We start from the raw sequence: 17,339 nt of genomic DNA, 5'->3' as shown, positions 1-17,339 counted from the left end.
CAGAGTTCAAACTCATGGCATGAGTTCGTATGCAGGTCTCCTCTTCATGGGGGTGGGGATGGGGAGGTACAAGAATGCAAAGTCTTTGTTCTTTGATGTTTCACAATGGCTTACTTCAGGGGTTCTCAAATTGGAGGTCGGGACCCCTCAGAGGGTCACGAGGTCATACCTGTGGGGTCACGAGCTGTCAGCCTCCACCCCAAACCCCACTTTGCCTCCAGCATTTATAGTTGTGTTAAATATATAAAAAAGGGTTTTTAATTTATTGGAGGGGTCGCCCTGAGAGGCTTGCTATGTGAAAGGGGTCACCAGTACAAAAGTTTGAGAAGCACTGGCTTATTTGGTGGGCAGGACCTAACACCTTCTGTAGAAAGCCAGCATTTTACATTAATTAATGCTTCTTTCCTGTTTGGTGAGTTACACAGTTACAGTGGGTTACAATGCAAGCACTCAATATAACGTTATAAAATGGAATACAAATATTATAAGTGAGATTAATACATGCAGCATCCTACAAGCATTTCGTAAAGTCTATACATTTGTCAGTGTTCATTTGAGACCTAGGGGCCTTGGCATGAGCTGGCACCTGGTCTGCCAGCATCACACATTTCTAAAAAGATTATTCCCTATATGGCCCAGCATTGAAGATGGAGCTGAATGCAGCACATGAACAAAAGGATAGAGAAAAACTTAGCATGGTTTTGTACAATCAAATACCCCAACACATTTTACAAGAGTTAAACATCGATCAGCCCCAACATTCTTGAAAAGTGTTTTTCTGTTTCTTCATCCTTATATATTGTTAAGATGTTGTTGCATCTTGACTCATACATTAAAGACAAACTTTCATTCAATTGTAAAATTATGAGGAGCATTTGATTTGCCAGGCACATACTTTACTAGCCTGCCCTAACCATGATGGGAAAAAAAAAAAAACCCAACAGATATTTTACTTGGATGTAAAAAAACAAAAAGTTACCAGGAAAGTAGAATTTTGCAAGGCTACAATGAAGTCTACAACTATCTACTTGTCATTTTTAGTGTGCTCACTACTATTTAGTCACTGAATACAGAAAACTCTTAGAAAGCTAGAATTCCTATAAAACTGGTGTAATAGCTGTCAGGGAGAACACCACCACATCTGAGTCTCTGTTAACTATGGTTCTGTGGATTATTCTAGTGGGAAAATGCCGAGGAGAAAGTTTGATTAGGAAGAGTCAAGCACACTGGCTGATCTGGTACTGCTGGAGCCAATTTATCATTTCATTCTCAGTGATTCTACCAAGAAAGGGAAGATTATAGAAAAACGGTTCAGGAGATTTTCCTCTAGTTAATATTACTTCATGTCAATGAGAGTTTTGTTTGAACAAAAATTAGAGGATTGGGGTCAGATTCACAAAGGCTCTGAGGCACTATCTGCCTCTTTAGTCACCTAAATCTACCATTTAGACACCACTGACATTCTCAATACCACTGCTCAACTGCCACCTAATCCGACAGGCACCTAAATCTCTATGGCACCTAAATTTATGACAGTGGGCATGCACAAAACCACCTATGTCCTGACACCACCTCACTGCTATTGAGCATCTTGGAACCCTAGTGCAAGAGAAAGCTTTGGTGGCCCAAAGCAAGATTCTCAAACTAGACCTTCCTCTGCCCATGTTCCCCAATCCTGTAGGTGTGGGCCCAGCACATACAAAAAAGCCAGCAAGAGAGAAAGTGTCTCCCAGAATACCCAATAGCCCAATGGTGAGGGCACTCACCAGGGATGTGGAAGATGCAGGTTTAAATCCCCACTCTGCCCAATTTGGAGCACAGATTTGAATTTCATTCTCTGACATCCCAGGTGAGTGCCCTAACAACTGGGTGATAGAGTCAGTCTCTCGCTCTAGCCCAGTGAATACCGAATTATTTATACAAAGTGAAAAAGCTTCATCAGAAGAGCTGAAGAGCGGCTCAGCCCAGAATACCCAATAGCCTGGTAGTTAGGGCACTCACCTGGGCCAGCTTGATTCAAATTCCTGCTCCAAATCAGGCAAAGGAAGGATTTGAATCTGAGTCTCCCAGATCAGTGCCCTAACCACTGGACTATCATGGAACAGCGGCATCTCTCTCTTTCATTTTTCGTGAAAAAGGACTGATCTGGCTTAGTTGCCCAATTCCAAAGATCATGGCTGAGAATCCAGGGTAGAGGGAGGTACTTCAGTCCAGAACCTAAGGCCCTTATCAATGGGAGTTAATAAGGGACTAAATACCTCTGAGAATCTGGACCTACACCCTCTCTCTTCCTTCTGCATTTCACTTCTGGCTAATTTAGATGGCTCAGCTTGCTGGCTTCTGAAAATCTCTTCCTTTGGCACCTAACTCTCCCCATACAACACCTGACATCAGGCAGACATCTAACTCAGAGCTGAGAATTCCACTCGGCAACAAAGCACCCAGGCATAATGTTGCAACACCTAAGTCCCTTTGTGAATCTAGCTCTTGATCTCTCTAACTCATAACAGGTATTCTTCTTACAATATAATCAAAGTTCAAAGACCAGGCTCTTAAGGGTAGTGTTATGATGTGCACTCAGGGTATTAAAACATTAAAGGATTCCAAAAACGCACACTTCCATAGAAATGCCAGTTTAATTCAGAATTTACAGCCAAGCCTGGATTCTACTTTTTTTAAATTGGATGTTTCAGGCTTTTTATAATCATTATCACTTAATGCCATTTAGCTGCTCCTAACAGAAACCATGAAGTATAACAACAGCTCTTTGAATCAATGGACATAGAATTCAGCTTACTATACATTACTTCAGAAATCTATTTGGATTTTTAAAAAAAACATGTACTACACTTTAGTATATCTCCTTTTAAACTTCATTTAGGTTTCATCAACTGCTCTGGTTAAGTTCACTTTGACCATACATGTAGTTGGGGTTGATCCTCCTCGGAGACCTGCCAGGAAAATCTGTGGCCTGGGTACGTTGCTAGAATTGTCAAGTCTAGTCTGTGTGCCAAAATCCTTTAGCAGATACACTTGGGTGGAGTTATCTCTTCTCATATGACTGAGATTAGTCTGCACTGAGTGAGTTAATTTCCTACGCAAATTAGCCTAAATATGAAAACAAAATCAGAATAAACCATGATTTGAGGACTTCAATCGCTCAGACATAGGTGAGAGGTTTATTACAGGAGTGGGTGGGTGAGATTCTGTGGCCTGCATTGTGCAGGAGGTCAGACTAGATGATCATAATGGTCCCTTCTGACCTTAATGTCTATGAGATTTTATTCTTAAATATAATTTTTCTCTGAAATGGAAGTATTATAGATTACAATGATGCATATTTTTCTCTTTTACATGTATGGCCCCCAAGTTTTACAAATCCATAACTGTGGAATATGTCATTTTAGCACCAATCTCCTGTGGCAACCTTTGTGGAAAAGGCTACTAAAAAGCTTTTTGTGAGTTCTTCATACTGTAGAGCCAGGTATTTAAAATCAACTGTCAGTTTGTTCCTCCTTCCAATGAACTTTTAATATTAGTATTGATGTAAAAGAATATAAATCACATGGCATAAATTTGTTATTGTTGGACTGTATGAAACAAACCATAACATGGGTTGTTATTTTGGAATTAAGCAATCCCCCCAAAAGGACCACCTCCACCTCCTGCAGGCTGTTGGTGCCCTCAAGTAATGTTTCCTTGGCTCTGGCATGTATGCAAATGTAAATGATCAAAATGGTAAAAAATAAATGTGAAATGGTATGATATACTCCCATTAAAAATTAAAAGTATTATTTTAAAAAGTTCCACCCAAACTAAAAATAATTTGCAATCCTAATAAATAAATAAATAAATAAAATAATGATACATTTTACTTATAATCAAACATTTTTTAAAAAATTACTACATTTATTTTATTAATGTCAATAAAATAATAATGATACATTTTACTTCTAATCAAACATTTTTTAAAAATTACTACATTTATTTTATTAATGTCAAATATAAAATAAAATTTTCCTATTATGGCTGTAGGCTTCAATATTAATAAAACCCATAAATTATAAAATATGGGCCATAAAAAGCCCCCATATAAAAAACAATAAAATTAAAAACCTGTTTAAAAAACCTAAAATTAAATATAAATGTACCAAAAATGCTTTATGGCAACAACATATATATTTAAAAATAACACAGAAAATGCCATTTTGCCATAAATCCCTTTGCACATAAATCTGTAATTGTTTATGTGGGTACTAGTTATATATGTCTTAAAAGTTAATGTCCTGTGCTCACAATTAATTATGTGCACAATATAATCTATAATTACCATAAAAATAAATGTTTTTATCAAATTGTGGCTATTAAAATGTAATTTTAAATTTCAAATGCATAAATTAAAATACAGACAATTAAATAAAAAATATACCTTATACTCTAATGCAATGCCTGTACCCATTAAAATAAATTTAATTGGCAACCGGGATTCTTAATCTGGCCTTACATCCAATTGTGGTAATTCTAATGTTTCAGGTGGCTTTGGTTGTTATATTCCTAGCACTGATGTGCTGAATTAAAAAAAAAAAAATCAATTGATTGCAAAGCCAGTGGTTCTGTAGACCACAGATACTCCCCAAAAATAAGTTCATGGTCTTTAACAAGACAAAATCAGGGATAAAATCTAAAAGTGCCAGCGAGAAAATTCTTGCTCAGTCTCAGTTAAAAGCCTTGAGCCTAATGCTCAGCCTTCACGAGTAACCCACTAAACTTATTACACATATGTATATGTCTTAATATTAAAAATATACAACCTTTAAGGAGGGGAGTATTACCCTTGAATTAAAGGGTATGTTACTCCAGAATTTGATCAAACTAACTAGCCATATTGTGTGCACTCAGCCACCACAAATTAATAAAATAAAACACCACATAGTTAAGGGTTATTTTGAACAAGCAGGACTTTTGAAGGCAAAATCAAATACTAGCTGCAGACTTGCAGTTTCTGCTAATCAAAATTAAAAAAACCCCAACCAATTATAAAACTAAAAATAAATAACTAATTAAAAACCATAAGTTTAAGTGTGTTTAATACAAAAACTTTTTATAACTAAAAGTATTAAAATATTTTATTAATAATTTATTAAATTTTAAAAACCAACCCAATAAAAGTCATAATAAGCTATATATTTGATAACAATTAATGATAAGAAAATTAAATGAAAAATGTACTTTAAAACTGTTCTCTAAAGCTATCCTGAAAAACTTTTTCCTAACACCTTACTCTTGGCAAAAAAGCAACCAGCCATCGCTGACCTGCTACTAATTACTCAACACCATCTCGAATTTTAAATAATTTTTTTAAATGTTCTAAACCTATTGCTTATGTTTATATGTGCTTAAAACTAATAAATAGTGGTTTTAAATAAAAGCATGCTTACTTAGATCAATCTTTCAGCTGTGTTCCCAATAATTTATTCCTAACACTGCCTAAAATAAAACAATTAAGTTACCACTGCTTTGGGTCCTAAAAACCCTCGGTAACAGGGTAACATATAATGAGGAGGTAGTGTCTGTGTCTACTGCTCTAATGGATTTGAGTTGATCTTTCTATATTTTAAAATACAATTTAAAACCAAGGTCCCAAAATACAATTTGGGAAACAAAGGTCTTATAGTTGCCATCAAGGATAATGCTATGAGGGAGAACAGTAACCAATTACACAAACTGATGGATAATCAAGATTGATAAAATTCCATTTTCAGTTCCGCAAAGTGGATCTTTACTCTGATAGTCTGCTCTCCCTACATGACATGTGCAGAGTTCATGGTAGGTAGAATGAGCAGAATAGCAGAGATGAGCTCTTCTGTGCAGATTTAAGATGAAAATATTACCCCAACATTGTATGACCATCGTATAACAATTGAAACCATAGCATGCAGTGCACATTGTAAGAAAAAATAATCTTATTTGAAAGGTACTTATTGTTCGGGGTGTTTTTTTTTTTAATTTACAGCCAAAATATTGAGGACATACCTGCAATTTCTAACAGCAGGCCATATACTTCTACAGATTAAGTGACGATACCTCAAAAACCTGCCTCAACATTCTACATACAACAAAAAATGCATTTATTTTGTTGCTGTGCTAGTTTACATCTCAGAATTGGTCCTCTGCAAAATATGCACAAAAAAATTGCAAACTGGATGATGTGAGTCAACATGGAAGAAGTTGGGACAAAGTGAAAAATAATTTACTATGAAACAAATTAAGGCCCCAATCCTTCAGTGACTTCCACATAGGTCTACACAAGCAAAACTCATTTCAGGATCAGGCCCCCTAATTGATAGTAAGTTAATGTTGCTGTGAGCAAACCTGGCAGTCAGCTAATTTGTTATTGGCCAGAATATCAACTCGGTGTTATAAAATATACACATTTCATTGGATGTCTGAAATCAGACTTCAAAAGGCAAGAAAAAGCTCAATACACATTTTCATATACAAGAGACCGTTATTACAGATTCTCTCATCTATACAACCATGCACGATATTTTCTTCAACTCACTCTCTGTAGTTTTATAATCTCTTAGTGGCGTTTTTACCCACACTTTACTACAGTTACCCCAACTTTTTTTTCTTGTGACTTGGTGGTATTATATTTATTAATGTATACAGCTTCATTTGCTGTAACTTTTTTTAAAATCATCTTAGCCCTTTTTGTATCATTGTACTACAAAAATAAGATATAGCACATTACTTCCAAATGGTTACGCTATTTATATTAGTTAAGCTGTTTTAGTAGTAGGGTGACCAAATGACAACAACAAAATATTGGGACACATGGGGGGGCAGCCCAGGCTCACCCCCCGCCAGGGCCAGCTCTAGGTTTTTTGCCGCCCCAAGCAAAAAAAAAAAAAAAAAAGCCAGAGTGCCGTCAAAGCAAAATATCGGGACAAATGGCGTCAGTTGGGACGCGGGACAAGAACTAAATATCGGGACGTCTGGTCACCCTATTTAGTACAGAGTAGCACCCTAAAAATTCACTTTTATTTGAAAGGCTCTTACAACCTAAAAGAGTGCCTGAGATTTTAGAACCAATGGATCTAGCGAGGAAAATATTGCTCAAATCAAAAACAAACAAAAGTTTGGTGTGGGGGAAAGCTTTTGAAACAGGAATATGAAATATGGTGAAATAAGCTCAGATAGAAAATGATTACAGGAACTTGTCTCTTCACAGATTTTAAAGCCAGAAGGGATAATAATTATGATAATCTAGTTTGACCTCCTGCCAAACATGCCAAATTTTGAAAGGCTTAATTTTCCAGATAATACTGATACAAACCAATTTTATGGCTTTTCTCCTCAGTTCCCATTCATTCCACTCATACGACTTCACAATAGTTGGAGGCAATATATGGGTGTCAGTCTGAGTACTGCTGTCACATTTGGTAATTGGTTTTATTGAACGTTTGTCTCCACTTCTGACCTGGATGAAGATATAGGTATTTAGTAGGAGAATCCATAAGTCACAGGGGAAAAAATGACATGTAGACACAGCACCGTATTTTTTTAAACGAACAGGAATCTAAGAATACTGAAAGTTTTAAAGACTTGAATACAAAATATAAAAGTCTATTAGTAATTAGTGGTTAATAATCATCTTATGTTCATATAGTATCTGTCATTCCAGAGGATACTAAAATACTTTACAGATTTAAACTAAGATACAGTGACTCCTCGCTTAATGTTGTAGTTACGTTCCTGAAAAATGCTACTTTAAGTGAAACGATGTTAAGCGAATCCAATTTCCCAATAAGAATTAATGTAAATGGGGGGGTGGGGGTAGGTTCCAGGCAAATATTTTTCACCACACAAAAGACTATATATATATATATACACACACACACATATATATACACAGTATAAGTTTTAAACAAACAATTTAATACTGTACACAGCAATGATGATTGTGAAGCTTGGTTGAGGTGACAAAGTCAGAGGGTGGAAGAGGGTGGGATATTTCCCAGAGAATGCCTTACTGCTAAATGATGAACTAGCACTCAGCTGAGCCCTCAAGTGTTAACACATTGTTAATGTAGCCTCACACTCTACAAGGCAGAGGGAGGGAAGACAGCATGGCAGACAGAGGCAGAGACACATACCATGTGTGTAAGAGAGAAACGTGCATTGCCCCTTTAAGTATACTGACCTAACTCTAAGTACATTGCCTTTTTAAGTAGATCAGCATGTTGAGACAGCAGCTGCTGCCAGCACGCTCCCTCAGTCCTGAGCCCTGTCATGTCCCCCCACTGCTCTGTGGAGATGGGGGACAGAAGCGTGGGGCAGGAGCAGAGGGAGGGGACACCTTGACATTAGCACCCCTCTTTCCCCCACCTCTGCACAGCAAGTAGGAGGCTCCACGGAGCAGCTCCAAGGCAGAGGGCATGTTCTCTAATTGATCAGCAACATAACAATGAAACAAGGTTAACTGGGACGACTTTAAGTGAGGAGTTACTGTACAAAATTTATGCAGGGGGTGCTGAAAAGTAGCTACCTCTGGGATAAATCCTAACACCTGTTTAACAATACACAGGACAATTAAATGAAGAATACAATATCTAACTGAAACTGCAGGGGGAATTTAAAAAGCAGAACACAGTTGTCCAAATTGGAATTTGTCCAAAACACCAATGTTAACACCCATACACTAAAATTTAAAAAAATATAATCTATGATTTCTCTCCCGAAATGACATTTTTTCCCTATTACAATATATAGGGATGGACAAATAGTCTCCAACTTGTGCTGATAAAGTCAAGCTTCTCATATTTATCTACAATGCTTAATTACACAGGGCCCTCTCCTCCCTTACACAAACTACTCCTACAAAGGGAGAACAGGAAACATCATCCACAGAATTTCTCTGGGCCAAAGATGGTAGAATGCTGCCACCACTGAATTTCCATGGCCCTGCCACTCCCACATGTAGAATTTAAGGGTGAACAATTTCCCTGAGGTGATGCCCCTCATCTATACACCAAAGAGTAGGATCTGCTGAATCTCCACATACTCTCTTTGCTGGGTAGGGGATTACCTATGTCCTCAAACAAAGTATTGTCTCCATAAAACACATTTTTCTATGTCCCACTAATTCCAGTTTGACCAGGTCCCAGCACCCTTCAGTGAATCAAAAGGACAGATAGGTCAGTGTCACATCACCTATTCAACAGGGGATGTAAGCGGTAAATACCTGTGAATAAGGAGCAAGGGATTCAAACTGATGATGAAGCTCAAGCAGCTGAATAAGTTCAGCACATTCTTTTGCTTTTTCTCCAATCAACTGAATGAATGTATCTGGGTTTTGGGCAAAAACATATGCTGATTCCTTGGAACTGAAAGCATAATATTTCTCCTTATGTTTCAAAATTCCAACAGCAGGATTTCCTAACAAATAAAGCAAAAACAAGAGTGAACCAATAAATCATTCAACACACAGGGCTCCTATAATTATGAGTATACATTTCCCTCAACCAGCTCTAACTCCATCACTTTTGGAATTGTAACAGAACCTACAATCTAAACCTTTTTCAAAATTAAGAAATCCTCTCCATTACATAGTAGAATCAGATACAGTGAAAGTCAGCTTCTACAAACCATCAGAACTGATGATGACCATCTCACACTCAGTTCCCCAGGAGGGATATCTATCTCCTTTGTAAAGCACTTTGAAATGTACTGGTGAAAAGTGCTAGATATTATTATAGTCTGGATCATGCTTAAATTACAACTAGAAAGACTACTCAGACTTTATCATCCATATCTATCAAGTTAATATAAAATATGTTCCCTTCCATTTATGTTGCACATATAGGCAAATGTCTGTCCTGCAAATTTCCTGTGTAAGATTGATTGTAATTTAATTACTCTTTTATGCCAAAGGACAATACTAAGTAGGTCAGGAAATTGAACTACCATTAAAGAAGTCTTGTTTTTACTGTTACAAACAGTGGTATTTTGCCCCCATGCCCTCAAAAAAACCAAAACCAAACCATCAGTTATACCGAAAGAAATGACAGGATTACTAAAAAGTATCACCAAAAAAGATGAGCAGGTAGAGACCTGTGTTCCCTCTAATTTTTCCCATCCAAGTGCGGAACGAATTTTATTATGTCCACCAATATGGAAGTGATGTGTGACATATCACCTCCATATTGATACACATAACAAAATTCATGTGGTGGGGTGGGGCTGAGGGGTTCAGAGTGTGGGAGGGGCTCAGGGCTGCGGCAGAGGGCTGGGATGCGGGGGGGTGAGGGCTCCGGCTGGTGGTGTGGGATCTGGGGTAGGGCTGGGGATGAGGGGTTTGGGGTGCAGTGGAACTCCCCGGGGTTACAGTGGGGAGAGAGGACTCCTCCCCCCAGTTCTCTCTCCCCACAGCAGCACCTGGGTTTGTGGGGGGAGAGGCACCTCTCCCCCGGCTGCAGCAGATCCAGGCCGGGCTGGGTTGGGGCCGGGGCACCTGTCCCCTAGCCACAGCAGGTCCAGGCTGGGCTGGGTCAGGGCTGGGGGAAGGGCACCTGTCCCCTGCCTGCGGCAGGTCCAAGGCTGGGCTGGGTCAGAGGAGCAGCACCACAGCAGGTCCAGGGAGAGGCATCTCTCTCTGCCACAGCCCTGAGTGCCTACACAGTGCTTAATAGCCAGCTGTGCGGCCGCACAGCTGCCCAGCTTAGAGGGAACTTAGGTAGAGACATATTTGAGCTGGAAAGGTTGCTGGGACGAAAGGTATGAACATCATAGCCAAGTCCAGAACATATGGTTATATGAACACTAATTATAATTTCACACACACTCAAAAACACAGAAGATTATTAGAACTACACATTAGGTATAAAGTGCAAAAGTGTTCAATGAATTATTCTAGTTTGCATGTTTGCACAGAAGGAAACACACGAGTATATGTCTTTAAATGTACTTTTTTGCTAATGTATGCATATTTACAGTAAGAACAAATTCTTCTAACTCTAGGCACCAATAATACAAATAATAATATTAATAATAATACAGAACACACCTGGGAGGAGGAGGCCATCTTTTTCAGCAAGTGTGTGAGCACAAAACCCACGGTACTGGATTAACAACTGATCAAAATTAGACGTGGTTTCTGGAAAAAGCCACTCTTGTTCCTTGAAATCAGAAACATTTACTTTGATTCCTGAAAGAGAATTTGGCAAAGGAAAGATGACAATAAAATACATGATGCCTAAAATGTGATTTAATGGGAATCTCAAAGGGAGTTAAATCATGCTTTAACACATTGTGGCCTGAAGTGCTGAACGCCCACAGCTCCACTGGTTTCCACAGGAGCGGGAACACTTAGCACTTTTGAAAATCAGGCCCCGGTTTACCATGGCCTACTTATTTTTTGGTGGTAGACTGCCTCCAGGCATTCTAGTAGTGTAGGTTTTCCTTGGAAGCACATGGCCACAAACAGAAGGTAAAATCTAATAATTTCAGCCATTGTTTTAAACTCACCCATTTGTTTCAAATCCACTACAGCAGAACTTGGTTAATTGGTAGCGACAACTCCCTGAACAAATATTTCTGATAACCTAATATCCCTAATGAATTAAACTGTTCTTTTTTTCCATCTCAGAGGTTTCAGAAGGCATAAACAGACAAAGCAAAACATAAGGAATCCTGAATTATTAAAGTGCAGGGCATTTCTAAAATCAATGGTTTCAGAGTAGTAGCCGTGTTAGTTTGTATTCGCAAAAAGAAAAGGAGTACTTGTGGCACCTTAGAGACTAACCAATTTATTTGAGCATAAGTTTTCGTGAGCTACAACGATGAAGTGAGCTGTAGCTCACGAAAGCTTATGCTCAAATAAATTTGCTAGTCTCTAAGGTGCCACAAGTACTCCTTTTCTTTTTTCTAAAATCAATGTGGCATTTTAACTGGATGTATTTATATACATACTTTAATAATAGGTAAAGCTGTACTTTATGATATAAATTCATACCTATACTCAGGCCCTCTCAGAGGTCCAGAGAGGCCTGGGCTACTTCCAGCTTTTGAGGTCCCTAGCCATAATAAAAATAAAAAATGATGACACATGAAAACAAAATACGGCACCAAAGAAAAGAGTGAGACATAATTTGAATATTTTTTTTATTTAACAAATGCTTTTCTAGCCTTTTTCTGTGCAAATGCACTAATTATTGATGAAAAATCTAGCTTTCGTGCAATGTCACAGTTGATATTAAGCATGGCGAGCCCATTCAAACGCTCTTGTCCCATAGTTGAATGGTGATAGTTCTTTACCTGCTTCAACATGTTGAAGGTGTGTTCACCTGAGCCACTGATGTAGGCAAACACAAAAATACGCAATGCAATTATGATATTAGGAAACACCCCAGAGAGTCCAAGTTCGAGTATTTCTTGAAGCAATTCCTTTGGCTTGAAATCCAATTTAAAGTTCGTGGAATATATTCGTTTGAGGAAGATGACCTCAACACTGAGATCTTTTGAGATTTCTTTGTTGTACTGTTGCTGAAATCGTTCAGCTGCAGAAAGTAGATCTTCATTACTCTGTCTGTTGAACTGCCAAAGAAATCCCAAAAGGGTACGAATTAGTCACAGTGACTCAAATCGACATGTAAGACCTGATTGAATAGAGTCAATGAAGACAAGGAAGACATTGACCCTATAATGCTGCTTGGCATCAGATTCAGTAGGTAAGTTGCGATTGGTGAGGATCTCAGATGAAATGCCAATATTCTGTCCTACTAATTTGGACTCAGTCAGGATCGCATGCCATTGTTCACAAATCTGTTGAATGTCATTGATAAGACTTTCAACATTATCCCTCTCAACATCAAGTGTGGCACTGTGTGCTTCAATTACCAGATTAGTTTGGTGGATCATTGTAAGTAGCTTCATCCACAAAGATGATATCAGAATGCATTCAAATTTGGACATGTGCTTCTGAATAGACTGAAGTTCAGTTTGAGCCTGTGCAGTGAGATTGAGAGATTGAGAGATTCAAGCTCATTTAAAGCCTTTGTCACGGAATTCAAATGCTGCGCAACTGGTTGAACACCATCAATCCGTGCAGACCATCTAGTTTTGAACATCGCATGCAGTGAAACAGGAAGATATTGCTTCAGAATTTCTCACCTTTGTGGACTGCTACTGAAGATATTGTACATTTCCTGAAAAGTTCCAAAGTAAGTAATTGCCTCCTTGCACGATTGCACAAGGAGTAATTGCCTCCTTGCACAGTCAACACCTAAAAGGTTTAGTGTGTGGTTTCTACAGCTGGAGAAAATACAGTTTGAATTATGCTCAGGCAGAACTGCTTGTACACCTTTGTACTTCCCCACCATATTAGATCCATTGTCATAGGCTTGACCAATGCAGACTTGAAAATCTAACTTAAAACCTTCTAGAATTGCTAGTACTTGAGCAGCAATTTCTTTTCCAGTTTTTCTCGTGAAATTATCAAACAAAATAAACCTTTCTTCAAATGAAAATTTTGAGCTATCTACAATCTTAACATATCGAATAAGCATAGTAGTCTGTTCCTTGTGAGAACAATCTGGAGTGGCATCAACAATGATTGAAAAATACTTGACATTTCAAATCTCATCAAAAAGTGTTTGTACGAATGACACACATCGCTCAATAAACTCATTTTGTATGCGTGTGGAGAGATAATGGACTCGCATACTCTTTTGACTCTCTTGCGATTCTCGAACATGTTTAACATGCTCTGATAAAAGTAGGTCATATTTGCTGAGGAGCTCAACTATGTCTAGAAAGTTTCCATTTGCACGATTACCAAAACATTGACTGGAACCAAAGAAAGCCAATCCCCGCTCAGAAAGAAAAAGGATGACATTCAGGATGCGGTCAAGAAGTTTTTTCCAGTTATTAGTTTTTGTAGAGAGTTCAATCAAGAGTAAATTCTCAACTGAACTTTCAGCTGATGCTGCCCTACTGGATGATTTCCATGTAACATAGTTTTCTTTGTGTGACGCTGAACTCTCATGTGATGGTATTCGGTCTTTCAATTTTCTCCAACCTCTGTTGATTCTCCATCCTGACTGATCAGAGAGAACTGATGCATTTGCAGCACTTTTGTTCAAAATGAAGCAGGGTGAACAGTACAGAGATTGTTTTTCCTCACTCCAGCATAACCAGTCTCTTTGTGCAGGTCTCACCATTTGGAAGAGTTTTTGTCAGCAGACGAGTAGAGAAAGCATGATTATCAGCATCTCGTGGAATGTTATTTGGAATTTCAAAACAACTAATTTAAAGAAAAGATTGCATTTGGGCAGTATTGCTCTTGTCATAATTCCAATGTCAGTCACAGTCAAACCTGTAGTACTCATGAATTGCTCTTGCTGCATAAAATCTACATCTTCCTGTTGCTGTTGAGTTTCTTGATCGTACACAGGATCTTCTGCTGCATCTGTTACTGTTGGCACATCTCCTTCTTGACTACTGTCCTCATGTTCAGATATTGGCAATGAATTATCACCTGTTGCAGTTGCAGAGTTTTCATTATCTGTAGCATTGTTTGTTGGATAAGGTGTGTTTTCTAGTGGTTTGAGAAATGAAGATATTGGCTTTGAGCTCGTAGCTGCTGCTTCACTCAGCTGTTTTTGCCGTCTCTTGCTTGCACCACTTTCAAATCTCCTCTTCATAGTAATCTATTTGGTCAATATGTAGCCTATCCACACTTGAAATATTCTGCTGTAAATAAGTAGCTTATCTACATTTGAAATCTTCTACTGTAAACATGTACACAAATGCTGAATGGTACACAAATGCTGAAAAGACTTAAAATGAAGGAATACTAATTAAGAACACAAAATGAAACAGTCAGACAGGTTATTATCCTTATCATGGAATCAACACTGGAGCATGCAAGGTATAATGTAACAGGCTGAACTGAAGACAAAGGGATGACATATATATAGTAAACACAGACACGGATACAGACAGAAGGATAATGTCCACAAATTTAAAATGTGTGTCCTCACAAAACTCACTGTACACGATTATCCTCACACATTTTCACCTTGAATCTGGGCCTATAGACTACGAAAGCCTAGGATAATGGCCAAGCTACCAAGCTAGGGCTCAACCAACCAACCAGTCACCTCTTTTAGCTACCATATGAAGATAATAATGAGGAATTCTCACACATAAATAATTCCTTAGTCAACTAGACGTAAAACTATAAAGACACTAAAATGTAACAATTCTCTTCCTTTCAACATGCACTTGATCCAGCACCAGCCACTAGTAGTGGTTTGTTTATATAATCAGCTGATCTAGAGGACACGTTCATCACAGTCTAATCTTGGGCCAAATGGATATATTTTTATTAATATTTATTAACATTTTTAACTCTTTAATATGACAAAATCTATATCAGTTAACAAAAAAATTATGTCTTTTACCAAATCACATCTTTTATTTGCTTAAATTTGCAGCTCTAAGCTGAGAGAGCGTGTCACATTTTGGTCTGATTGGAATGCGCATAACAACAAGTTGTGAAACTTATCAAATGCCAAAAACTTAACAAGTGTCTAAATTTGAGGCCCCCTTTGAGCTTGAGGCACAGGCCAAATGGCCCTCCTGGCCCCACCTCTGATTGGCTCCGCCTATACTGAAGACTCTTTTTAGTATTTATTGTTTATATTATCATAGAATTGTAGGACTGGAAGAGACCTCAAGAGGTCATCTTGCACTCATGGCAGGATTAAGTATTATCTAGACCACCCCTGACAGGCGTTTGTCTAGCCTGCTCTTAAAAATCTCCAATGACAGATATTCCACAACCTCCCTAGGCAATTTATTCCAGTGCTTAACCACTCTGACAGGAAGTTTTTCCTAATGTCCAACCTAAGCCACTCTTGCTGTAATTTAAGACCATTGCTTCTTACCCTTTCCTCAGAGGTTAACAAGAACAATTTTTCTCACTGCTCTTTGTAACAACCTTTTATGTACTTGAAAATGTTATCATGTTCCCTCGCAGTCTTCTCTTCTCCAGACTAAATAAACTCAATTTTTTCAATCTTCCCTCATAAGTCATGCTTTTTAGAGCTTCAATCATTTTTGTTGCTCTTCCCTGGACTTTCTCCAATTTGTCCCTATCTTTCCTGAAATATGGCTCCCAGAACTGGACACAATACTCCAGTTGAGGCCTAATCAGCATGGAGTAGAGCAGAAGAATTACTTCTCGTGTCTTACTTACAAGACTCCTGCTAATACATTCCAGAATGATATTTGGTTTTTTTACAACAGCGTTACACTGTTGACTCATATTTAGCTTGTGATCCACTATGACTCCCAGATCCCTTTTTGCAGTACTCCTTCGCTGGCAGTCATTTCCCATTTTGTATGTGTGCAACTGATTGTTCCTTCCTGAGTGGAGTACTTGGCATATGTCCTTATGGAATTTCATCCTATTTACTTCAGACCATCTCTCCAGTTCATCCAGATTATTTTGATTTTAATTCTATCCTCCAAAGCAACCCCTCCCAGCTTGGTATCGTCTGCAAACTTTAGAAATGTATTCTCTATACCATTATCTAAATCATTAATGAAGATACTGAACAGAACTGGACCCAGAACTGATCCCTGCAGCACCCCACTCAATATGCACTTCTGGCTTGACTGTGAACCACTGATAAGTACCTCTAGGAATGTTTTTCCAATTAGTTATGCACCCACCTTATAGCAGCTCCATCTAGGTTGTATTTCCCTAGTTTGTTTAACATAGCACCCAGTTGCTCCAATAGGAATCAGGGTCCCATTTTGGTAAGTATTATGGGAAAATATATGAAGATATCTCAAGGTGCTTACAAGTTTAACATAAAGAACAATTTAGTAGCTTATGTCATAGGAGTAACTTTAAAAATTGCATCTGAATTCCATCTCACATGCTCTTCCCAAGAGTATTACTAGCAAAATTTCAACTACAGCAGTGACAGGGCCTTAGATGAAAAAGGTCTGATCTCACACCTACAGAAATTAGTGGCAAAGTGTCCATTGACTTCACGGGGAACAGCAGCAGTCCCAGGTATAGCAGCACACTGATAATGTAGAATAAATAGTAGCACTATCCCAGGGGCCAGGTATTGGTGTCCGAGCACTGTTTTCCTCTCAGTTTTCAGAAGATGTGTACCAATTATATGTAAACCATGTTTTCATCAAGAAAGTAAGAGTCCAGTTCTGTAAAGCATTAAGTGCTCATATGTGGTCCTGAGCACCCAAAAATTCTGTTGCCCTCAACAGGACTATTGGGTAAGGACCCCTATGTCAATAAA

General features: G+C 38.3%; 1 protein-coding gene across 4 annotated transcripts in view; it reads right to left on the bottom strand.

Annotated features, from left to right (window-relative positions):
* Nucleotides 1-2,634: 2,634 nt before the first annotated feature.
* The window catches only part of CFAP206 (cilia and flagella associated protein 206), a 32,324-nt gene continuing 17,619 nt past the window's right edge, over nt 2,635-17,339 (bottom strand). For all 4 annotated transcript variants that reach the window (XM_073336625.1, XM_073336627.1, XM_073336629.1 and 1 more), the window contains 4 exons: nt 11,069-11,209; nt 9,248-9,441; nt 7,340-7,483; nt 2,635-3,108 (listed from right to left, as the gene is read on the bottom strand). In XM_073336625.1, coding sequence (XP_073192726.1) covers nt 2,878-3,108; nt 7,340-7,483; nt 9,248-9,441; nt 11,069-11,209 — 710 coding nt within the window. In that variant the 3' untranslated portion in view covers nt 2,635-2,877. The remainder of the gene's footprint in view (nt 3,109-7,339; nt 7,484-9,247; nt 9,442-11,068; nt 11,210-17,339) is intronic.

The sequence above is a fragment of the Lepidochelys kempii genome, chromosome 3, assembly GCF_965140285.1.
Source record: "Lepidochelys kempii isolate rLepKem1 chromosome 3, rLepKem1.hap1, whole genome shotgun sequence".
Classification (NCBI taxonomy): Eukaryota; Metazoa; Chordata; order Testudines; family Cheloniidae; genus Lepidochelys; species Lepidochelys kempii.
The sequence above is the reverse complement of the archived record's forward strand: the minus strand, read 5'-3'. Positions and strand labels throughout refer to the sequence as shown.